This window comes from Tachypleus tridentatus, chromosome 13 (assembly GCF_004210375.1).
Source record: "Tachypleus tridentatus isolate NWPU-2018 chromosome 13, ASM421037v1, whole genome shotgun sequence".
In the NCBI taxonomy this organism is placed as follows: domain Eukaryota; kingdom Metazoa; phylum Arthropoda; class Merostomata; order Xiphosura; family Limulidae; genus Tachypleus; species Tachypleus tridentatus.
The window spans coordinates 214,987,981-215,013,606 of NC_134837.1; the positions used below are offsets into that span (position 1 = coordinate 214,987,981).

The 25,626-nt window shown below is 36.4% G+C and overlaps 1 protein-coding gene across 3 annotated transcripts in view; it reads right to left on the reverse strand.

The window, feature by feature from the left end:
- The window catches only part of LOC143236918 (guanine nucleotide-binding protein G(o) subunit alpha-like), a 77,177-nt gene that overhangs the window by 10,491 nt on the left and 41,060 nt on the right, over nt 1–25,626 (reverse strand). For all 3 annotated transcript variants that reach the window (XR_013019802.1, XM_076475601.1, XM_076475602.1), the window contains 2 exons: nt 17,874–18,034; nt 1,382–1,510 (listed from right to left, as the gene is read on the reverse strand). Coding sequence is in view for 2 of the 3 variants with exons in the window: in XM_076475601.1 (XP_076331716.1) it covers nt 1,382–1,510; nt 17,874–18,034 (290 nt within the window). In the remaining variant the exon portion in view is untranslated. The remainder of the gene's footprint in view (nt 1–1,381; nt 1,511–17,873; nt 18,035–25,626) is intronic.

Genomic DNA, 25,626 nt, shown 5'->3' on the forward strand with positions numbered 1-25,626 from the left:
TTAATTCTATAACATCAATGACAATTTATTGACCATTTTAAACAACTGTTGCAGTATCTAACAAATTTGTATTCACATGTGAAATAAATTAAAGATTGTATTTGATAAATTGTTTACAGACATAATTAAAATTCAGGATATATTTTGATGGAATTATAGGATAGGAAATGAACTATGTATCCTCACTACATCCTATCTCAGATGTGTCTGATTCCTAGGTGCTTTCTTTAGTCATGTCAAAAAGAATAATGTTTATAGAATAATTTGATTTTATACTTTCTGTTTCAATAAGCCTTTCCCAACCAAAGGCGAAGTAGTGTTTTTGGATGGTGAAAGAAGTAATAAAATATTCCTGTGTTAGTGCCAGTGTCATTACATACACTATTGGAATCTGCTATATACAAATGTTCAATCTACAGGACTACACCTCCACACTATCACACCTGTGGACTGATTACCTCTTGTTTTTATTTTATTCTAGAATCATGATTATGACTTTTTTTTTGTCATTGTCTATTTGAGGTAGAAGACCTTTTATTGATATTTTGGTCTGGTTGAAAGCAATATTATAATATTGTTCTTGTCAGAACCAAACATATTGGGTGCATCTTTGGGCTTGCTACATGTATTTGCCCCAACAGGGCTGTCAAATAGTCTATGGTTATCACATTTCACTGGCTGTAAAAGAACAGGACACAAGTCAAACATTGGTAATTGAAGACATAACAGTAACTGATGATAACAGAGCATCAAAGTTCCAGTCACGTTCAGCAGATAGCTATGGCTCCACTACATGACCTTTTTTTTTAACTATGGAGTTTTTCTGTTGATGTGGCTGGTAATAACTGTGTAAGTTCTTATTTGTTCTAGAAAATTCATAGCATGCTATATCCTATATAAGTTTCACCAAAATCAAATAAATCCCAGACTTTTTATGTTCAACTGTTACCACCAAGACGCTTCTGGTTGATGTTTGTTTCTTTAAATTTGTGCAAAGCTACACAAGGACTATCTCTGCTAACCTTCCCTAATTTAGCGTGTAAGGCTAGAAGGAAGGTAGTTAGTCATCATTACCCACTGCTCTTGGGCTACACTTTTACCAACGAATAGTGGGATTGCCCATCACATTATAACATCCCCATGGCAGAAAAGGTAAGAATATTTGGTGTGACGGGGATTTGAACCCACGACTTTTGGATTATGAGTCGAGTGCCTTAACCATTTGGCCATGCCAGACCCGCTTCTGGTTGAGGAAGAGACTCTATGTTACATTTTGTAAATTTTTGAGACTGTTTTGATATAATCATAGAGAAATTTGAAGAGAGAAATTTAAAAAGATTTATATAAAAGTAATGTTTTGATTAAATTTGTTAACACTTACTTGAAATTTAAGTTTTTAAATGAGAAATGAACTTCTACAATGCCCGTAGTTTTTACTCTTGTTCTCAGGATGTCTTGCTCTGTTGGCATATAATCCTTATCACCAAGTCGTTCTAGGTCATCCAAGAAACTGTTGCGAAAAGAAAAAACAAAAAAAAGAAGATGAAGAGAAAGATTTTCTACAGTTCAACAACAATTCATTTTAAAAGAAATTAAAAACTGTGGCTTAACTTCGTTTGAACATTCTTCCATAACGTAAAGATGGACACAACGATTACATTTTAGAAATTCTCCAAAATATGAATGATTGATGGATATAAAATTCAGTGTTTGAAAATAAGGTTTTGCACGTGTTATATACATATTTTAACACTGACAAACTTTACACTAAAAACTTTTCCAACTTTCTATTTCAGTATAAATGGTAAGCCATTAGTTCACCTAAAACCCTGTATTCTAGGAGGATATAATGAAAATTATTTTAGTTATAAGCAAATTACAAAATGAAGGAAAACATTCAATATATTTATGAGATACCTGTTGAGAAAGTTAAATGATTCACTCAAATGACAATTTTTTAAGTACGTGAAAAAGCTGTAATAAAAGCTATTAATATAATTACAAGAGTAACAGCTTAAAAATTAATTAGTGCAATAATGGAGTAATATGTTAAAAAGATGTCGGAAACTAAAAGACATTGGGAGTTTTCTCCCGGCTTCAATTTGTAAAAGACCCGGCATGGCCAGGTGCTTAAGGCACTCGACTTGTAATCCGAGGGTTGCGGGTTCGAATCCCCGTTACACTAAGCATACTTGCCCTTTCAGCAGTGGGGGCATTATAAAATGGCAATCAATCCCACTATTCGTTGGTAAAAGAGTATTCCGAGAGTTGGAGGTGGGTGGTGATGACTAACTGCCTTCCCTCTAGTTTTACACTGCTAAATTAGGGACGACTAGGGCAGATAGTTCACATGTAGCTTTGCGCGAAATTCAAAAACACAAACAATCAATTTCTTAAATATATTATGTGAAAAAAAACTCCTCTGATGTTCACTTATGAAGTTCTAGAGGTTTTATAAATGAATATGAAAACCTTAGAATTAACGAAGCATTTTTAAAATCATCTGGTGGTTAGATTACTCAGAGTCTGAGTGAAACTCCGACTTAATAAATTCACTGAAAAATCTTTAGTATAAATACTTAATTTAAAAGATGTGATTTGTTTGCACAAAAGAAAAGACAGTAATGCTTACTAAAAATCTATCCAAATTTCCTGAAGACACACTCACTACATTAAAAGTTAGAGTAGGCTATTACAAATTTGGTGAAGATGACGAAGTCAAGATTTGGATTACAAGAAGAACGAAATTGTAACAGACCATCTGAAGACAGTAGCACTGTTAAAATATCTCTTTGAAAATATTTGAGTGTAGTATAAAACTCCAATTGTCCTCTCCCTTGGTGATGTCTCAGAAGTCTAATTTGGAAAAAATGTGGGTACAAATATAGTCTTTTCAAACAATAACTATAAACAGGTCTGGCATTGGGACTGCAGAAGAAAGCACCGAGGGTATCGAACTGACAAATCAACATGATTTAACCATTAAGAATTCTTGTTTTATGTCGTTGCATAATTCTGGTTACAACTGTATGCTAAATAAGTAAAGTATTATGTATCTCTTAGTTCCAAGCTATAAAGACAATTTCTTTAGATAAGAATTTAACGTATTTCTTGTACTGGTGATCTGAACTGACTGAAAATATCCATTTGTTTTACTATTGTATTATTATAAAAAGATTATATTTTAAATTCTGCGAACAAAACACAAAACGACAGTTAAAGAAAGAAGGTCATTGTTTGTTTTCAAACGATATTTAATCATATCTTTGGTCATGAAGACAAAAATAACCTTTAACGAGTCGATCTGTTTAATATTTAAAGCGTTAATATGCATTGTTGTTGTTTTCAGTCCATACAATTTAAAACAAGTCATTTATCTTCGTCTTTTTCACAATATATTCTGTTACTGAATATTTGCATTCTTTCAGCTCCCGAAGCGTTATGAAGTAACGGGCAATTCCATTATATATTGATAAAGAGTAGCCCATAATTTTGCTGTTGGTAGTTTCGACAAGCTGCTTTCTCTGTTATCCATCACTTCAAAATTAGAGACGACTAGCGCAGATAACCCTCTAGTAGTTTTGCTCAAAACTTTAACAAAAACAATTTCACCAAATAAACCAACATCACAAATATTATATATCAACTAGCAAAGACTCGCAAAGTACTTGCGGTCAAATTCGTATCTTTACTGAATAAGCACTTATACAAGTACAGGACTTCTAGAATAACACAAAATAATTCTAATCGTAGACACCAAGATCCGTAATTTCACCTGTTTTAGGCCTAGCATTAGTTAAGCCCTTATTAAGTACGGCCCATATTTGATAAGGGAATATATTAATACTGTACCTTGTGTATGTTTTTTGCTTCAGTTATGGTTAAAATTTACCATAATAAACACTATAAATAAATAAACTTACAATGTTATTGTACGATCTTAGGTTAGACATTTATTAAAACCTTTACAAGCTTTGAAAATGTTTTAAAACAAATGGCTGCTTAAATATATTACATCTGTTGAAATTAAGTGCTCGTACATTTTCAGGACAGACAAAAATTGAGTTTTACAATTATAAATTAAAAGGAATAGAAACTTGATATCCCCGAACAAAACCTCTTGAATACAAAGCAAATCATCATGAATTAGATATTGCTAGATCTAATTAAAGTCTTCAGTCAAACCTAGGTATCACAAAAAAACCACTAAATGAAAAATGTTAAGTGAGGCTGGCTATTGAATTTGAAAACAAAGAAAAAATGAAAATATGGATGGAAGTGGACACATCACTTGTTTGACTAATTATCACATTAAAATACTAAGCCATCTCGATTTTACTTGAAGAATAAAATCCATACATTATTGGCTTCAACACTTTGTCTATCGAAGGCTTGGTGTTTGAATAGAGTTCCAGTTTTTATCATTATACTTTTTCATGAGTTAACTTTATAACACTACTTTTATGGATATTTTACAACAGAGTAACATTTTACGATTGGAAACTCTGGTTCTATTTGTTTTGCCAGTGAGGATATGTAGGGATTTTACTCTCCATGTAAAGTCTAGAAGGATTAGTCTGCTATGCGATCATTAGTTGGATCAAGTGATATATCCATTTCCATCCCTTTTTGAAGTTCATTAACTAACCCTATATAGCTTTCTTATTTAGCGACAATTTTGTTTCCTTATACTTATTTACTTTTCTTATAACATGGCATACGTGGGTTGCTAGGTTATAAAATATATTCTAAAGTCTTGCATAGAACAATAACAAAATAGGTAGTCAACGATCGTAAAGACTGTTAAAAGATGATAAAATCAGAGGTACTACTGGAACTAAGTAGGCTCTAAACTTGTTGAAGAAAGGTGATGATAAGGGAAAACAAGAAATAACGATTTTGATTATTCGGCGGTTTCCGACTTCGGACGCTCTGGTTAGCTTAAAGGCAACATTTACACCAGATATACAGCGACTATGCCAGAAACCCTTCTTATCTAACTTCTGATGGCCTGTAAAGAAGAAAATTCAGATGACTTTCATATTGCTTTAACACAATATTTTTATGCCCGAATAATTATTACTTAAATGTAAATTTCATAAGGCTATCACGAGAGATTTTTAAAAATCATGGGTATACAGTTTGGAAACCGGCAATATGAAAGACATTCAAGATAGCTTCTGTGAGGGATTAATAACCATAACTCGTGTTCTAAAGCAGATAGCACAAAAAAGTTGGTGTGTTGGTGTATATATATATATATATATATATAGATTTTGTGGTAAAGGAGGCAAGGAACTCACTGGAAATATTAGCAGCAAAATACGTCCTTACCCATTTGAATTATTCAAGATGGCGGCCGCAAGGAATAAATAACCATATCTTATGTTTTAGAGCAGATAGTAAAACTATTGATTTTGAGGTTAAGATAAAGTTTTGAGGGTAAAGGAGTTTATTCCTGTTGTATATACTACAAATAATTTTGAACTTTTAAGTATATTTAGAATTGTCATTATAATGAGAAAGTACTTCATGTATAACAAGGGATAAGCGTCTACGGATTGCTTCACGTACTTGAAAATAGACTGACAACACATTACACCCCAAAAGTATTTACGAGCATTCAATCGCGTAAGTTTATGAAAATATTTTTTTAGCAAAATTCATCACACTTTATAGTGTTAGATGATTTGAAGTTTACCTATTTACTGCTGAAACATTACACGTACGTTTAACAAAATGAACCATATAAAAGTGCATGTGCTGGAAAAAGTATATCATATTACATATTTTTCTGTCAGTCCCAGGTCAGTAGTCCAGTTTAAATAATACAGCAACACTGAACAACAGTGAAGCAGTCATGTTAATGATGGCATTGTCTCAGGTCACTTGAAAATAACATTAGGACTTTTACAAAGTGTTCCAAATAACTGGACTCCTTTACACTTACACTAAATGCAGACTGTATATCCTGATCATGACGTAAGCAGTGGTAGTTGGCACATTGTGCACGTGCAGCTCTGAACATATATGGTAAAAACAGTTCATCTTCCTCCTCGCAGCTACACTCTTTCTGGTTTACATTAGAACTGTCCAAAGAATTCAACAGTAAGTATGCAGCATAGAACGCACGTAAAATATGCCCTTTTATAGTAAAGCTGGTTGATGGCAGCTCAGCAAATGTTATGTTCTTTGAACTGTAATATTTTTAATAACAAAGCTAATCCATCTTCTTGTAAGGGACACTACCAGGTACTCCTTAGATTTTGGTGAGTAAAGTCTCCATATGAATCAAGTTCTTTCCAAAATCCCTCAAGCAGGCTAATTAGTTTGCTTTTAGTTCAGCAGTGTTATAACTACTTTACTAGCTGTGTCACTTCTAGTTAAAACATGCAGGACAGGTAAAACTTTGTACACTTCTGTATCGAATTTGTGAGCCAGGGTGCGAAGAGGTAGGTATGTACCTTATAGTGTATCCTACACCACATCTCATCCCAAGTTCTTTCAGTCTGTGACGTTGAAGCAAATTGAAATAGTAACTGCCCAGGATCAGAATAACAGTTTCACAAGATATGACTGTAATACGTTGTGCCATTTATTGTACTATACATAATATCAGCTTGCAGGTCTGGCTGTAATAAGCCTATTGATGTAATGAGGAATCCCTAAATTTTCAATGCAAATGGTTATATTATAGTATTAGGTTTCTTGAAATTGTTGAAACTGTTTGTCTTTGCTACACATAGTGAATTATTAATGACATTAATAAGGGAAGATCTTTTTTTTTTATTCGAGACAAGAACAAACAGAGCAATTACTCCTTAGGCGTAATTATAACAGAAGACCAAAAAATAAAATACATTTTATTTGTGACGATCGTTGTGCTAATATTTCTATATTACTTTAGTATTAATTTATTGATATCTGGGTATATTTGTGAAATAATTTGAATGTTTATTAAAGCGATATAGACAGCTTGAACAATAATCTCAAAGCATATTTTCGGATACCGTTGCTTCCTAAAAGGCATTTATTGCATGTGATTGTGGCCATCTTGAAATTTTCAGACAGCTAAAAAGTAATTTCATTTTTTACATCATAAATAGACTCCTTGATCCCCCAAACCTATATAGAGACACGTTAAGTCATTTTATTATTAAACATGAGATATGGCAATTTACTCCTCATGGTTTGACTTTAATGTTACAAGTTGTTTTCTTAACGTCAAACCTGTATCTAGACACCAAAATATTTGTGCACTCTGCTCTAGAACATGTGTTACGGTTATTGCTCCTCTCAGCGACCATCTTGGCAGCTATCTTGAATTTTTCCCTTATTGTCGGATTCCAAAATATCTACCCTAAACTTTTATCAACCTCATATGATGCCCTTATTATATATGAAGAATAAATCTTCGTGCACAGAAATGTTCACAGACTTTCCTCAGCCACATGACTAATAGAGAATGCTAGCCCAGTCGCCGGTTAGAAGTTTCGTTGTCTCCTCTACTTAGTGAAAAGTAGGTGTTTACTTTAATAAATCATTTGCTACACGGATGTTTAAAGTTCACTCCCTCTTCTTTTTTTTTAATACGAAATAAGTCATAACCATTGGCTCAGGATAACTGTGTAAGATAAGTAAAAGTACTGATATTTCAACCTGAGCATTATATCATATGTACATGAGCTAAAAGGTTTAGGATTAACGTATAATCATCCTGGTCTTGAGATATTGCCCAGAGAGAGACCAGCCAGTCAAAAAAAAAAACCAAAAAAAAAAACCCGCCATAAGGGCTTTCTTCAGTTCTGAATTAATTAATAAGACTTTATAATTCACTCAAAACTTAAATAGCAGAATGTGACCATTGGCATATCGAAACCCAAACCATGGATATTTCGATACGCTGTTTGGCAAGCAAACTACGAGCTCACAGATGATCCAAAGAATGAAGGCGCCATTATGGATCCTATAATACAGCAATGGTTAAGAATACTTTGTAACATACTTTTCGCGGTATTGTATTTCAGTGACCCCAATACCAAACCAACATCAGATAAACACCAAGTTCTGCCGGTAGCTCTGTCTGCCAAGTACGGGCAAGATAACACCTGTTATGATCAGAGTTAAAATTAGCGCGCGCAGCTGGTTTGATATATGACTATATAAACACATTCGTTGCATGGAACCTCTCTTTTCACTTTGTTACAATGCTGAAATATCTGACAGTAAACCGAGAGAGACAATTCTCTAACACTAAAAAACTTTGAAAAAACTTTAAATAGATTCTGTCTCTATAGGGGATAAGTGGAAAAACAGTCTTGCGTAATTTCTGTTAACCCTAAAACCATCGTAACCTTGATACATAAAATCAATTTGTGTTTGTTGGATATTTCGCTCAAAACTGTTCAAGTTTCCTCTCACAGACACCCAATTATAAAAGTGAAATGTAAAAACTAAAGCAGCTAGTCAACATTATCAACCAACTCTTGTCAGATCAAATAGTGCGATTGGCCCTTAACCGTATCTCTTATAACTCACCCACGTCCCCAAATTGTTGCGACTTAAACACCCTCAGTTCTACTGTCCGACGCGCTGATTAGCCCTTTTAAAATCTAATTTCACGGCTTACAAAATAAAATATTGCTAAAGTTACAATATGTACCGTATTAAAAGCCACTTAAACTGAACGCTGTTTAATAGTTAAAACTGCACGATAAATGTAGCTCAAATGATATTTAGAGTTAATAATATAAAGGAAATGTAATTCCAGTACCAGGTAGTGTTCACAATATAATGAAAAAATAGATAAAACATTAGTTGCTAATAGTGTAAAAGAAATTTTCTCCAATATTATCTTTAATTAACAATGCCACAAAAATAAGCTCTAACATCTTTAAAGTTGTGGGAATGTATTCTGAGCTTTAAAATGAGATTGGCTTAAAAAGCAGACATTCGGGTATAATGTTTATAGTTGATAACGTACGAGAAATATAACTTAAGTATAATATTTAATTAATAAAGAAGTGAAAACATAGTCAAATATTATTTTAGTAGCCATTGTTGTTCCAATATGATCTACATTTAACAACGTAATATTAGGTTGTCCAGAAATAAATGTCGTTTTTGAACTGCGAAATTTGGAAAAGTATAAACCAGTGTTATAAAACATGTTTTAATCAAAGTCAGCACCATTTGCTTCAACACACTTTTGCCAACATGTAACGATGCTGTTTATGCACCTGCTGTAGAAATCAGTTTCTAAGGCCAATGAACTCCCTGAAAGCTTCTTCTGCAATTGCCTGGTTTTCAAAACATTTATTATTCAAAACGTTGTCAAAGTGCTTGAAAAAGTGGAAAAACCTGTAGGATGGATGAGGTAGAACCTCGATTCCCAATTCGTTCAATTTATGGAGCATCATCCTTGACAGGTCTCATAACGCTGATTTTGTTGCTCTTCAGTCAGCTCATGTGGAACTCACTTATTCAACTTTTTCGTTTTTCCAATCGCACTCAAGTGGTTGGCAATGCTTATTTGCTTATGCCTAGATTTTCTGCAATCTCACGTACTGTTGTGCGAGGGTCTGTCTCAACTGCTTCCCTTAACATGTTTTCATCTAAGGATGGCTTCCTTCCACAACTTTCGTGGTCTTCAACACTTTCATCTCTATGTCGAAACTTTTGGAACCAACTCTGAACTATACATTCAGTAATAGATCCATGGCGGAATGCCTGGTTGAAGTTCCGTGTAGTTTCGGTAGTTTTTCTCCAAGTTTGAAGTCGTACAGGAAATTCAGACAAAAGTCCTTGTCCATGCTACCTTGGTGGTTGCAAAACTTATTATGAGTAGAGTTGAAACAGCAGACATTACAACACCTTGTAAGTGACAAAAATTGGATTAAACCAACCAACCAACGATAAGTTACTCAATATTCAGCTTCTAAATGTCACCGTGAGAATCCCGACATTTATTTCTGGACAACCTAATAATTATCTGGTTCCAGTACTATCTACAGTCAACAGTGTAGTGGTAATATGGTTCTGGTATTAAATGTAGTCAACAATGTAATGATAATATGGTTCCAGTATTATCTGTAGTAAAAAATGTTGTGATTATATGGTTCTGGGATCATCTGTAGTCAACAATGTAGTGGTGATATGGGGTTCTAATATTATCTATAGTCAACACTGTAGTGGTAATATGGTTCCAGTATTATCTGTAGTTAATAATATAGTGGTAACATGGTTCTGGTATCATCTGTAGTCAACAATGTAGTGGTGATATGGGGTTCTAGTATTATCTGTAGTCAACAATATAGTGGTAATATGGTTCCAGTATTATATGTAGTCAACAATATAGTGGTAATATGGTTCCAGTATTATCTGTAGTCAACAATGTAGTGGTAATATAGTAATGGTATTATCTGTAATAAACAATGTAGTGGTAATATAGTTATGGTATTATCTGTAATCAACAATGTAGTGGTCATATAGTTATGGTATTATCTGTAGTCAACAATGTAGTGGTCATATAGTTATGGTATTATCTGTAGTCAACAATGTAGTGGTAATATAGTTATGGTATTATCTGTAGTCAACAATGTAGTGGTAATATAGTTATGGTATTATCTGTAATCAACAATGTAGTGGTAATATAGTTATGGTATTATCTGTAATCAACAATGTAGTGGTAATATAGTTATGGTATTATCTGTAGTCAACAATGTAGTGGTCATATAGTTATGGTATTATCTGTAGTCAACAATGTAGTGGTCATATAGTTATGGTATTATCTGTAGTCAACAATGTAGTGGTCATATAGTTATGGTATTATCTGTAGTCAACAATGTAGTGGTCATATAGTTATGGTATTATCTGTAGTCAACAATGTAGTGGTCATATAGTTATGGTATTATCTGTAGTCAACAATGTAGTGGTCATATAGTTATGGTATTATCTGTAGTCAACGTTCCCTGAAAATTTTAAAAGTAAAGATAAATCTAAATGGTAGTTTAGGGGTATAGTACATGTGCTACTACCTGCCTAACAATACAATCAACAAGTATATACTAATATCCATTGCATATAATATTTTAGCTTTGACACACTAACAACTAGGTGCGAATTACAAAACTACTTGAGATTTAAATCTAATTTCAAAACTTTAATTTGCAATAAATTAATCTATCACTTTTTTACTTTAATTTAAAAATTACAACAAATTATAACCATCATAAAATGTAAACACTTAAAAAATTTCACTTACATTTTATGTCCTTTCATACTACATTCTGATACACTCAGGAACAGAATTACAAAATCCATAAAGTAACGGCCCGGCATGGCCAGGTAGTTAAGGCGCTCGACTCGTAATTTGAGGGTCGCGGGCTCGAATCCCCGTTACACCAAACATGCTCGCCCTTTCAGCTATGGGGGCATTATAATGTGACGGTCAATCCCATTTTTCGTTGGTAAAAGAACAGCCTAAGAGGTAGTGGTGGGTGGTGATGACTAGCTGCCCTCCTTCTAGTCTTACACTGTTAAATTAAGGACGGCTAGCGCAGATAGCCCTCGTGTAGCTTTGCGCAAAATTCAAAATCAAACATAAAAGTAGCAGGTTTTACCTCGTTAGTTAAGTGTTACTTCCCAGTATACTCTTCGTTGGTTTAATTTTATGTATTCAAATAGATTATTAGAAATTCTGGAATATTTAGGACCATGTATACTCTTCAAAAAAACAAACGCAAAAGGCAAAATATGAGACAAATTGTTAACAAGTTTATTCCGGGTAGTTCTGTATGACATGTGTGAAACTTTGCACATTCACTGCTAAACATCCAAAGTCTGCAAAGACGAAGTCCACGCTCACTCGGTGAAGTTTAATGTCACTCAACGTCAATAACGAGTATGCCCCCCCGTGAGGATCAATAACTGCTTGGCATCTCCTGCCCATGGAAGCGATGAGATGACGAATCACATCCTGTGAAATGGCTGTCCACTCAGCCTGCAAAGCTGCTGCAAGCTGAGGTAGAGTCTGCGGTTGAGGTTGTCACCGCAGACGTCGGTCCAACTCGTCCCAAAGATGTTCGATGGGGTTTTAATCTGGTGATCTGGAGGGCCAGGGAAGAACGTTGATGTTGTGGTGACTCAAGAAGACAGTGGTGAGTCGGGCTGTGTGAGGACGGGCGTTGTCATTTTGAGAAACGTCGTTGACGTTCACCATGATGGGTTGCACATGGGGCCAAAGAATCTCGACGACGTATCGTTGAGCCGTAATATTCCCTCGAATGTGCAAAAGTCTGTTCTGGCATTGTAGGCGATGATAGCCCACATCATGACGCTGCCACCACCAAATCTGTCAACATCCTGCACACAGTTTGCTGCAAAACGTTCACCTCGGCGACGGTAAACACGGGTCTTTCCATCCTGCCTACGAAGTATAAAACGTGATTCATCGCTGAACCAAACATGCCTCCATCGTCGATGAGGCCATACCCGATATGCCCGAGTCCACTGCAGCTGTTCTTGACGATGTTGCTGGGTGAGGATGACGCCTCTGACTGGACGTCGAGGTCGGATTCCTGCATCTCGTAGACGGTTGCGTACGGTGTGATCGGAAATCCTACGCAGCCCTGGTATGGTTGAGGCAGTAGACGTCGCATTGGTGGTCCTATCCCGAAGGTAACGTAACCGGATGTTGCGATCTTGTGCGGGCGTGGTCACACGAGGTCTGCCAGATCGTGGACGGTCACAATTTGATCCATGTTGTTGGTGACAATTCCATAGCCTTGTGATGGTGCTTGGGTGGACATTCACAGCTCTGGCAGCATCTGATCGAGATTCGCCTGCTTCCAAGCAACCAATGGCATTGTTGCGTTTACTTCAGTCAGTCTGTATTGTAACTGCATTGCGTGTCGGTGGCTTAACACTGAGCTATGGAAACCGAGAACCCGTTACTTTTATAGGGATTTTGCACATGTTGCACTTGCAGAACATGCAGATCTCTCAAACAAATTTATTAGACACGTTTGCGTTTTGGCGAAAAATCCGTTGTTTTCCTCTGTTTTCAAGGTGCACAACTTTTATTGTCATTTTGGTCTGACAATCAGTGCCTTAACACGTGTAACATCATATACTCTGAGCTTGTAACATTATTACATATATTTCTCTTTAAAATAAAAAATATCCCTTTTGCGTTTCTTGTTTTGAACAGTATATTATTCTTGTGTTTTATAGTTTTTAACTGAATTTCACCTTATCTGTTCTACATAGTAATATAGCTTAAGATCAATAAAAATAAGAGGGAACCTTCAACAGCCACGGCACTTGCAATTCTTTTAGACAGTATTATAGAAAATTAATCTATGATACTTTTCCCCTTTCTGTTAGCTTTCTTTTATGTGCGCCAGCAATACCAAGCGTGGGACGCGCGTATACTCGGTTCGATTTTATTATCCATCAAGATTTCGACCAGCCCACCCTCAAATTGATTTTTTTTTTTAGCAGGATTAGAGTAAATTAATCTATGAGCTCTTAGGCGTGATCAAACACATCAATCAAATGGGTTTCACCTCCTAAGCCCAAAACTGTAATAAGATCTCGAATCGGTCAAGAGATGACTGAGCCATGAGCTAAAAGCTCTACTTGAAAAACTCAAGAGTCATTCTATAAGCCACTATGCCGCGACTAAAACTAGTTCGGAAGTAGTAGAACGATAACACGGAAAAACAGGCAGTTAGGTCGATGAAAAAACAAATACTTTAATAAACATTATTACTTACCAATGTTTCAACTACTTCTTATCAATTTATTGTGGCGTTCAACAACACGAGCCCCGTGTGTTTTAGGGCTCGTAACGTAGCTAAATTAATGCGTAGAGTTTTATACGCGCTTTTCTATATATTAAAATACTATTGTTATTTGAAAGCCTGAACAATTCCATGCATAAACGAATTTATATTGCTCGGTACGGCCCGGCATGGCCTAGCGCGTAAGGCGTGCGACTCGTAGTCCGAGGGTCGCGGGTTCGCGCCCGCGTCGCGCTAAACATGCTCGCCCTCCCAGCCGTGGGGGTGTATAATGTGACGGTCAATCCCACTATTCGTTGGTAAAAGAGTAGCCCAAGAGTTGGCGGTGGGTGGTGATGACTAGCTGCCTTCCCTCTAGTCTTACACTGCTAAATTAGGGACGGCTAGCACAGATAGCCCTGGAGTAGCTTTGTGCGAAATTCCAAAACAAACAAACAAACAATTGCTCGGTACATTGTTGCCCGACGAAGGCTCAAGTAAGGTGGCCGAGAACTTGCAAATAAATGTAAAGTAGAGAAATACGTATGTATAATACTACAAGCCTCATGTCTCATTACTATACAGAAACAAGGTATTACAATGTAATCATGTCTCCTTCGGATTAAGAAGGGTCTTTAAACTAAGAAAACTGCATGTAACTAGTTTATATATATTTAATGCCCTCGTATTCGACTATATTTAGAGTAAAAAACTGCCGTTCATTGCAAGCCAAATATCACAACTGCTGATTTTATCTCATGCAGGAGTTTTCTTTCAGGTATGCGCGCGTCCCCCAGTAACACAGCAGTATGTCTGCGAACTTTAAACGCTAGAAATCGGATTTCGATACTCGCGGTGGGCAGAGCACAGATAATCCAGTGTGTAGCTTTGTGATTAACTAGAAGCAAACAGATATTCATGAAAAGTTTGCACAAAGGATATCTGCACTTGCCGTCCCTAATTCTGAATTGAGGGAAGACAGCCAATCAACAACACCCACTGTCAACTATTGAGCTATTCTAATCGAAAAGCATGATTTCACCATCTATTTAAAACCTCATTCAAGGACCCACAATGCGGTTTTAAAATATATATGTGTGGCCTAACCACTAGGCCACGCGTGACTCACGTACAGAAAATGAGTCCCCTCACTGAAATCAGAGGATCGTAACAAGACATAGGCCTAACATGAATAAGGTGAGATAAGAGTTGCAGTTTTTCAAGAGTTCCTTTCTAAACATGACCCACTAAAATACAATGAAACAATATATCAACTAAATTCGTGAATATGAATGAGCTGGAAACATAACCATACAGTTGATCTAACAAATTGGTTAAACCAATACATGGATGCTATATTATGTTCTTCAATGTGAAGATGTCGCTTGAAGGAATGAAAAAAAGAATTATGAAAAAATAGTTCCAGATAATAAACAGTAACATCCATCTTTGCTGTCTTTGCCACAGTAAAATGTTTCATTCAGACACGACAGCTAATCTTCGCCCGGCATGGCCAGGAGTTTAGGGCGCTCGACTTTTATTCCGAGAGTCGCAGGTTCGAATCCCTGTTACACGAAACATGTTTGCCCTTTCAGCTGTGGGTGCGTTATAATGTGATGGTCAATCCCACTACTCGTTGGTAAAAGAGTAGTCCAAGAGTTGGCGGTGGGTGTTGATGACTAGCTACCTTCCCTTTAAGTCTTACACTGCAAAATTAGGGACGACTAGCGCAGATAGCTCTCGTGAAGCATTGCGCGAAATTAAAAACAAGCAAATACTGGATTTAAATCTAATTGTACAACATATTAGTCGGGTTTTTTCTCTCAAATTCTTGTAGAAGGTTCATTGCTTTACTGAGAGCTGACTTGGACTCTACACAACAGTTTCTCTGCTGGAGTTGAGAGTAGAATTTTTATACGAGAAAATAAAGTCCGATAACATATCTGCCAACCATGTTAATTGTTCCCGCTATAATTTAATTATCTTATACAGAAGTCATTAGGTGAAGATACTAATAGCTATTTCTATCTCATGTATGAGACTTTCTGAACACTGAACAATTATGGAAAATTTCGTAATAAAATTATCAAATATGTATCAGCTTTATAACAAAACCTAGACTCCCGGAGCAACAAAGAAAACTTTGTCGCCATGGTTACCATCACTATGAAATCCAAGAGTAGATGGAGTACATATAAGCACCGAACACATGATGCCGGCGACGTGATGGTATACAATCTTATTATTGTGAAAATGGCAGAAAATAAGACGTTTTCTGACTTAAGCATTTGTTTGATAAGCGGGACTCTTTATTTGGGGAGGAGGTGTATGTAATAACAATAGAATTCAGAGAAACTGAAACAGATATTATAATAATCAGAGTAGACATATAAACAGATACACTTACAATAATCGATTTCTTTTCCTTGAACATAAATACTTTTCACTGATTCTCGGGAATATGGTTGAAGTGCACCAGTTGATGCTTAAAACATTTACTTGTAGGTAATGATTGATATTGTATAAAGCTTTTCATGGAAACATCTGATGTGCCAGAGCTTCTGGTGCCGAGATACACACATTTCTTTAAGACTAATTTTCATATTACGTCTTTCACTTTATACACTCATGTTACAACATTTACCGTAAATTCGGAGTTAACGTTCTCAGTTTATTTCTAATGGCGAACTAACAGGTGTTATTTAATTATATTAATAAAAGCCACGGGTATGGGTGCTACTAACTACTGGGTTTGTTTATTTTCTTTATGTGGAATTAAGCACAAAGCTACGCAATGAACTATCTGTGATCTGTCAGCGGGTATCGAAACCCGATTTTTAGCGATAAGTCCGCATACATACCGTTGCGCCATAGGGGAGTCAAATAACAGGTACTTTGAATTAATAATATAAACAGCATCTAAGATTCTGGCCATAACTGATTCACAACTTCTGATCAGAAAAAAGGGAAATCTGTTTCATGGTCAACACGACTAATCTTAACAAGATGGTGGAGGTCCAGCATGGCCAGGTGGTTAAAGCACTCGACTCGTAATATGATGGTCGCGGATTCGAATCTCCGTCACACCAAATATGCTCGCCCTTTCAGCCATGGGGGTGTTATAATGTAACGGTCAAACCCATTATTCGTTGGTAAAATAGTAGCCCAAGAGTTGGCGGTGGGTGGTGATGACTAAATGCCTTCCCTCTAGTCTTACACTGTAAAATTAGGGGTGGCTAACGCAGATAGCCCTCGTGTAGCTTTGCGCGAAATTAAAAAACAAACATAATGGCGGAAGTAAGTGTTAGGATTATAAAGTGTCTACATTGGACAGTGTGCAGCCCGGAACGCTAACTTCTATACAATGCTTGGTCCACTAAATAAAACAACTCGAATATTTACTGCAAAATTCAAGAAGCTTTCAGTATTAATTGTATAAGAAAATAAAACCTACACAATTCAGATCACACGAGATGTTTACAGAGAATGGTTGAATATAATAATATAAGAAATACTTCATTTTATAACGTAATCAAATCAAATAAATTTATGAGCACACATTTTACTCCCCGCTAGTACAGCGGTATGTCTACGGATTTACAACGCTAAAGTCAGGAGTTCGATTCCCCTCGGTGGGCTCAGGGGATAGCCCGACGTGGTTTTGCTACAAGAAAAGCAGAAAGCAAGAATTTTATTTTTCACAATGGTTTCTAACATCTATTATATTTATGTATTTTCCTATTAACTACGTTCAGCTCACTAGGTGGCAGTAAAAATGAGTTTCCTGGTCAGTAAAGTAAATCGTTCAACAGAGCGTATCAGTATCCATGGTGTTAAATCACTGTTAATGTGATTGAGGTAAGGAACTGAAAAGTGTACTTAATCACTTAAAAGTTTGTAAATCTAGTATATTTCATGTTATACTGCTTTTGGGTCGCAGTAGGTTGAATCAAGCTCTTTCAATGGAATGACGTAATTCATGACGTCATCATTTTACTTGCACAAAGATACGGACGTAAGGGAAGATAATAACAAAGAGAGACGGTGGGGGAGATAAAGAGATGGTTATTTTTATATGTATTTACTCACTATTTAGCACTGTCGTTTAGCTGGTACTCGTTTGACCGCGCGAAACATTCTTGGACCCCTGTGTCCATCCACAGCCGTTTCATAGCACACAGTAGCTCTTCAGAAAAGGGTTCTGTGTCTTCCATTCGAGCCACTACATCGAAAACCAACTTCGCGTCAGCCTGGGAGAGAGAAAAGAGGAATCACGAGCCGTGGTAATCACGCGGAAACCTTTAAAAATAAAACTGTACTCATCTAAACCATCAAAAAGACCAGAATTAACTTTCAGAATATTTTTTTATTAACAACACTATAGATTAACTTCAGGAAATACTTTGAAAAACATAATGATAATATGTGGGGATAAAAAATAACCATTACACTGTAAAACAACAAGAGTATTCAAAACAACACAATTACTGTGGGGTAATAAAACAGATTATTAATGTGTTACATAATCCATAATATTTTATTAGAAATTTCTCCACTAGAAGTAAACACACACATAATAACAACGAGACTTAACAATACAACAATGTATTTAAATTAACACGACTTTTGAACTGTGTTGTTTAAAAACACGGTGTTATTATATTAGTACAATAATAAATGGTGTTATAGTTCCCACAAATCTTTGTGTTTACGAAACATAATTTATGTCTTTGTGAAAAAACAAACATTGATTGTATTGATTTACATCATAAATACATAATAAATAATAAATACAGGGTTGTCAGAAAAAGATATTCCAGTGTTAGTTGTACTTAACTACAATAAACATCTTACTTAAAGTATTGATTTTGGCGTCAAAGAATACACGACTGTATTGTATTGCCCCCTAGCAGAAATTACAGCTACTGCAACCAGCACCAATCCAGAAACGCTGGCTGGAGTTCTAGGAAATCTTGGAAGACGTCTATAAACGGTTTTGAATGTCTATGGTTCACATGCTGATATTTTTACAGGTGACATAAATCTTACTATACTCATTTGATTTCTGACACCAAATCAGACTTTAGTATTCGACCTTTCAAACACAAATCAGGTCTTCTTGCATTGTAGTTATTAAAAGTTTAAATTTGTGTACATAGTAAATATCACACTTTAATGTGTATAACATCCTCCCTCTACTGGTTGATCTGTGGTAGGCTTGAGGGAGTATAATGTTAAAATTCTTGGTTCGAACCTAGTGTTTAGATACAGCAAAGACAGGCAGACCTCTGTGCATTTTTGTGATCGATACCAAACAAATAGCTCCAAATTTGTATTTTGCTGTGGACACTGTTGTTTAAAGGAAAGACCTGTTTCTCATGTTAATAACGCCTCATTCCTAAAAGTCTTCAAAAAGAGAGATCAAACGGTAAACTGAAACAAGCATCTAACCGCAGTTTAGTACTGTATATTAATACTGTACTAAGATGGTTTACTGAGCCACGCCCCACGAACAGACGTGTGTACTGTACTGTATACTACTGTTACATTAATGTGGTTTACTGAACTAGTGACAGATGTCTGTTCTGAACCAGGGGCTGACGTGTGTACTGTACTGTATACTACTGCTACATAGATGTGGTTTACTAAACCAGAAGCTGAAGTGTGTACTGTACTGTATACTACTGTTACATTAATGTGGTTTACTGAACCAGCGGCTGAAGTGTGTACTGTACTGTATACTACTGCTACATTAATGTGGTTTACTGAACCAGGGGACTGAAGTGTGTACTGTACTGTATACTACTGCTACATTAATGTGGTTTACTGAACCAGGGGCTGAAGTGTGTACTGTACTGTATACTACTGCTACATTAATGTGGTTTACTGAACCAGGGGCTGAAGTGTGTACTGTAATGTATACTACTACTACATCAATGTGGTTTACTGAACCAGGGGCTGAAATGTGTACTGTACTGTATACTATTGCTACATTAATGTGGTTTACTGAACCAGGGGCTGAAGTGTGTACTGTACTGTATACTACTGTCATATTAATGTGGTTTACTGAACCAGGGGCTGAAGTGTGTACTGTACTGTATACTACTGTTACATTAATGTGGTTTACTGAACCAGGGACTGAAGTGTGTACTGTACTGTATACTACTGCTACATTAATGTGGTTTACTGAACCAGGGGACTGAAGTGTGTACTGTACTGTATACTACTGCTACATTAATGTGGTTTACTGAACCAGGGGCTGAAGTGTGTACTGTAATGTATACTACTGCTACATTAATTTGGTTTACTGAACCAGGGGCTGAAGTGTGTACTGTACTGTATACTACTGTTACATTAATGTGGTTTACTGAACCAGGGGCTGAAGTGTGTACTGTACTGTATACTACTGTTACATTAATGTGGTTTACTGAACCAGGGGCTGAAGTGTGTACTGTACTGTATACTACTGCTACATTAATGTGGTTTACTAAACCAGGGGCTGAAGTGTGTACTGTACTGTATACTACTGCTACACTAATGTGGTTTACTGAACCAGGGGCTGAAGTGTGTACTGTAATGTATACTACTACTACATCAATGTGGTTTACTGAACCAGGGGCTGAAATGTGTACTGTACTGTATACTATTGCTACATTAATGTGGTTTACTGAACCAGGGGCTGAAGTGTGTACTGTACTGTATACTACTGCTACATTAATGTGGTTTAGTGAACCAGGGGCTGAAGTGTGTACTGTACTGTATACTACTGCTATACATTAGTAGGGTTTACATGTCTGCTCTGTCATCGAATAAATAGAATATTTTTGTGCATACATAGATAGAAACAACACCACCGAACGACTTAGGAGTTAAACCAATGAACAAATGCTGTACGATTACCTAAAAGCTCTCACCGGCGACGGGGACAAGATGCACAAATAACAAACACTACAGGTGGCTTTCAATATTCACTTTAACATTCTAATTAAACATTAGGTGTATAACAAATTCTCATTCTGAGTTTTTCATTATAACATTTCCTTAGAAATTTAATATTAATTGTTTCATTGACATTTTTATTGAAATATAATACTGATTGTTCCTGCTTGGCTTCTCCAGTTGTCCATGTTTTGGTTTCTATGCACGTGGCCTTCTTTTTAAGCCACATTTTTAACCATGATTCTATGAGTAAATTAAAAGGAACACACACACAGACTGGTACTTACCTGAGTGAGCTTATAAAAGAATTATTATAACAAAAATAGTGAGAATACTCATAGTCGATGTATATATTCCTCATAAAGTGCTGATATTTTAATCCATTAAAAGAGTAATCGTGTTTTAAAAATGCGACAATAGATGGCAATGTGTAATAATGCCTTATCAACGCCAGAAATTTTATTGACCGACGATTCTTGTTATTCAGAACAAGGTCTAATGTAATTTATCGATTTTTTTTTCTAACGTGTTGAGTGCCCAAAGGTATTTCACGAGACCAGTGTTAAAATAAGTATTGCCACAAGTTTCTCGAACTTTGGAGGAACCATAAAATCGGACTTGTCAAGTAATTAGTTAACAACCATTTCTAATGTTTCATTAAATAATAACAGAAAATTAAATTTTCGTTTCTGTAGCTCTAACACAAATAACTGAGATAAATTGCGCACCAGACGTCATGACCAGAAATTGCGCCGACAGGCAGCGACACCTTCCAGCGCAGATAGAACAGAGTCTATTTACTGATGTTACCAGTTGCCTTATAGCCGAATTCAGCCCAATTGGTAGAACCCATTTTGCTTTTTCTACGTGCACCATATAGAACTCTCTTTTCCAGCAGTCTCATTCCCTGTGAATGGTAATATAGATTTTCTGTAGTTTAGAAGAGATCCATAGTTTGCTAAAAGAGTTATTTTGGTTTCTAAAAAGATGCTTCTTCTGTGACTTTCTCGTTTAGTTTTACCTCTGCGTGCCCTGCCATGTACACAGATGATAGACACTCTTATCATGTAACTGCTTTGCTTTCTACCGTTCATCCGGGGTCCAACCACCCAGCGTTTTTCGAGGTACTAGGTATGAGAAAGTCGTGAATACTATTTAGTGGTACTGTCTACTTACGAGACCTACTCCATGCTGGATTCTCAACGGTGGGAGGGTATTTTTATACCATATTGGCCAATGTGGCACCAATATCATAAAAATGGGAACCCAATTCTAATTGGCTAATACCTCGTTTACATTCGCATGTGTTGTTTGGACAGACAGGGCTAGGGACAGAAACTTTGAATAGCGAGAGGTTGGTTACGTTGTGTTTACAATGGTAATCTTAAATATACTTTAAAAGAACATGCTATTTTGTTTCTGGCTTCGTTATAAATTATTTTTGTTCTCTTTTTTAGCTTTAGTCTCGCTGAATTTTGAGTTAATGTTTAAGAGTTAATTGATTCTCGGGCTCAACGTGACAAATGCTTTAGCAGAAGTCTTTGTTTTTGAATTTCGCGCAAAGCTACACGAGGGCTATCTGTGCTAGCCTTCCTTAATTTAGCAGTGTAAGACTAGAGGGAAGATAGCTAGTCATCACCACCCACCGCCAATTCTTGGGCTACTCTTTTACTAACAAATAGTAGGATTGCCCCTCACATTATAACACCCTCACGACTGAAAGGGCGAAGATGTCTGGTACGACAGGGATTTGAAGTCTGATTCACTGTTCTCTGTTTTAGCGACGTTTCGACTGGACATTGTGTTTGTATCAAAATTTATGAAATGTTGCGAGAAATTTGTGTGCTATGTTGTTGTTGTTGCTGTTGCTGTTTTTATCCAAATCATAGGAGAACAGAGAAATTTAAGCTATTTGTATGTTTGAAACAAGGTTCCTGAACAGGAAAGCATTAAGACAACAACAACAATAAAGGTTTAGTAACTGTTTGGATGAGAAACGGATTTTTTTTTTTGGCCTTTTCAACCCGGAATCATATGTAGGCTATAGCATGTTTGGAATTAAGTACAAAGCTACAGACTGGACTCTCTGTGCTCTGTCTACCACGGATATCAAAACCTGCAAGACGTACCGTGTGCCATTGATCTATGCTTTAACATAAATGTACAATCAAAGTTTTGGATGCTTTGATTGTTTCAAATAAAAGAAATATTTGTAGTTGGATTAGTTTCTTGATAAAGGTTACTAGTTAGTAAGTACTATTATGTAAATAAAAACAACTATAAACGAACGTATCAACTACAGGTATCAATATTTTCAATCTGAAAGACACCTACATTAAACAAGCCAACAAGGTTACAGTACAGCTGTTTTAGAACTGTTCGTCAGAAGGTGGGTAACCAATTCATTAAGCAGCACCTGCTGCCTGTGCGGCTAATTTTGTGCTAGAATTATAACACTCCCACAGCTGAATGCGCGACGCGTTCTTGGTGGCATATTGCAGCTGGGATTTTGGCCCTGACGATCTCCAGTGCTGCATGCTTACCTACAAACTACTGCACGCACGTGAGAGTTAATTATAACCTAATTCAATATCATCACCGCTAGAAGCATTTTATTAAGTATGTACAATGCATTGGTAGTTACATTGTTTCATTGTTTGCAGCTAAACACAAAGCTACGCTCACCACGAGTAAAGAAGCCCGCTTTCTAGCGCTATAACTTTGCAGCAATAGCGCTTGGTCCACTAGGGGGATACTACATGATAAAGTTCATTAAAATTATCGTTGTTTAGAATTTCGCGCAAAGTTACACGAGGGCTATCTGCGCTAGCAGTCCTTAATTTAACAAATGTGTAATACTAAAGGGAAGGTAGCTATTCATCACCACTCACTCTTGGACTAATCTTTCACCAACAAATGACCGTCACATTATAACACCCCCACGACTGAAAGGGCGAGTATGTTTGGTGTAACAAGGATACGAACCCGCGACCCTCAGATTATGAACCAAGTGCCTTAACCATCTGACCATGGCAGGCCAATTCAGTAAAGTATAAAATGATTATAAGCGTTTTGACATAACCGTATTTATAATTGTAAACTGGTTTACATTGATACTCTTACTGATATGCATACATTTTTGTGAATAACAGAATACATTTTTAAGGCTCATAATGTGGATGAGAAAATTCAATAAACAATTAACTGGTTTTGCTCTACGTTGAAATATATTCACTACTAACTTTCGAACATTTAACAACTTAAACCCTATCGGACGTTTCTAACGCGCAGCCGAAAATCCTGACGGTAAAATTTGTCTTTTTGTTTGAAAACTAATCCAGAACATCTTCGGCCCGACATGGCCAGGTGGTTAATGGACTCGACCTGTAATCTGAGGGACGTGAGTTCAAATCCCCGTCACATCAAACATGTTTGCCATTTCAACTGTGTGGGTTTATAATGTGGCGGTAAATCCAACTACCCGTTGGCCAAAAAAGTAGCCGAAGAGTTGGCGGTGGGTGTTGATGACCAACTGCCTTCCCTCTTGTCTTACACTGCTAAGTTAAGAACGGCTAGCACAGATAACCCTTGTGTAGTTTTGCGCGAAATTCAAACCAAACCAACCATCTTTTTATCCATTAAGCATTGTAGTTTGTTTTGAAACAAATTTCAGATGAACAAAATATGTTTATAACGATTTTATTCAGTGTTTTTCTTTGTGAATTCTGACAATTTGTTATATCGGTTGTTAAACAGAGATGTCGATCAAAGTGCTTTACTGCTGAAACGAGTCTTTTCAGTCAGTTAGATGAAGGAAGGAGTGATAATGATAGTGATTAGGATCTTGAATTTGACTAAGGAAGAGACAACTGGGGAAAGCAACTCACCATCAGCTGATCAGATGGGGATACCTCGCTATCCACGAAGCAGCGGTGCAAAAAGGCTCTGAAAGCGAGCCCCAGCTAGACCTGATCCACCAGAGACAGAGATAATGACAGGGATGAGGTAGACCTGATTCACTCACTAAATCTACATTCACTACCAAAGATAGAGATAATGACTGGGATGAGGTAGACCTGATCCATCTCCTAGATCTACATCCACAACCAGAAACAAATATAATGATTGGAACGAGGTATATCTACTAGATACGTCAGCTATACGTAATGACTGGGTGTTTCTGTCGAAGAACAGGTGTGATCTTGATGTGCATGCTGACATCAACGATGTCTCAATGTTCCTCAAGTGTTTCACAGTTTTGTTTACAGAAGATATAAGCAACGCTGACAAGGACTACATCAATACAAAAAATACCTGGTCGAGGTATTTGAACTGGATTCCCTTTACCCTCTAGGAGTTACGGAAGTTTCTTCCAAAGACAACATTAATGAGCATCGATTACAACCTTAGCATTCGAAATTACTTCGCCACCTACTGCTCTCTCTACATACCCTCCTAAAACGAAATCATTTCAACAGGGAAATGATCGAGGATAGTTACATTGATACATTGAAGAGAAAACAAAAATAAAGCAAACTGAAATTATATGCATTAAAGTGATAATTATTAAGATATCATGAAAATATTTCTGGCAGATTATATGTTTGAAAACTTACTGTAGTCACCGTCTGGTTATATAGAACTTTTAATGACGACTGAAGTAATTGGAACAGTAATGGTGTATCTCGTTAAAACATCAGCTTATACATTATCTATGGGGGTTTTGAGTCTTTTTCAAAACACCACACACTACAAACCTAATTTACAGGATTGTGCAAAAAAATGTTAGAACAAGAGCATATTTTATCATTCTTTCAATTTTATGTTTGTTTAGAATTAAGCACAAAGCTTATCAACGGGCTCTCTGTGCTCTGCCCACCACGAATATTGAAACCGGTTTCTA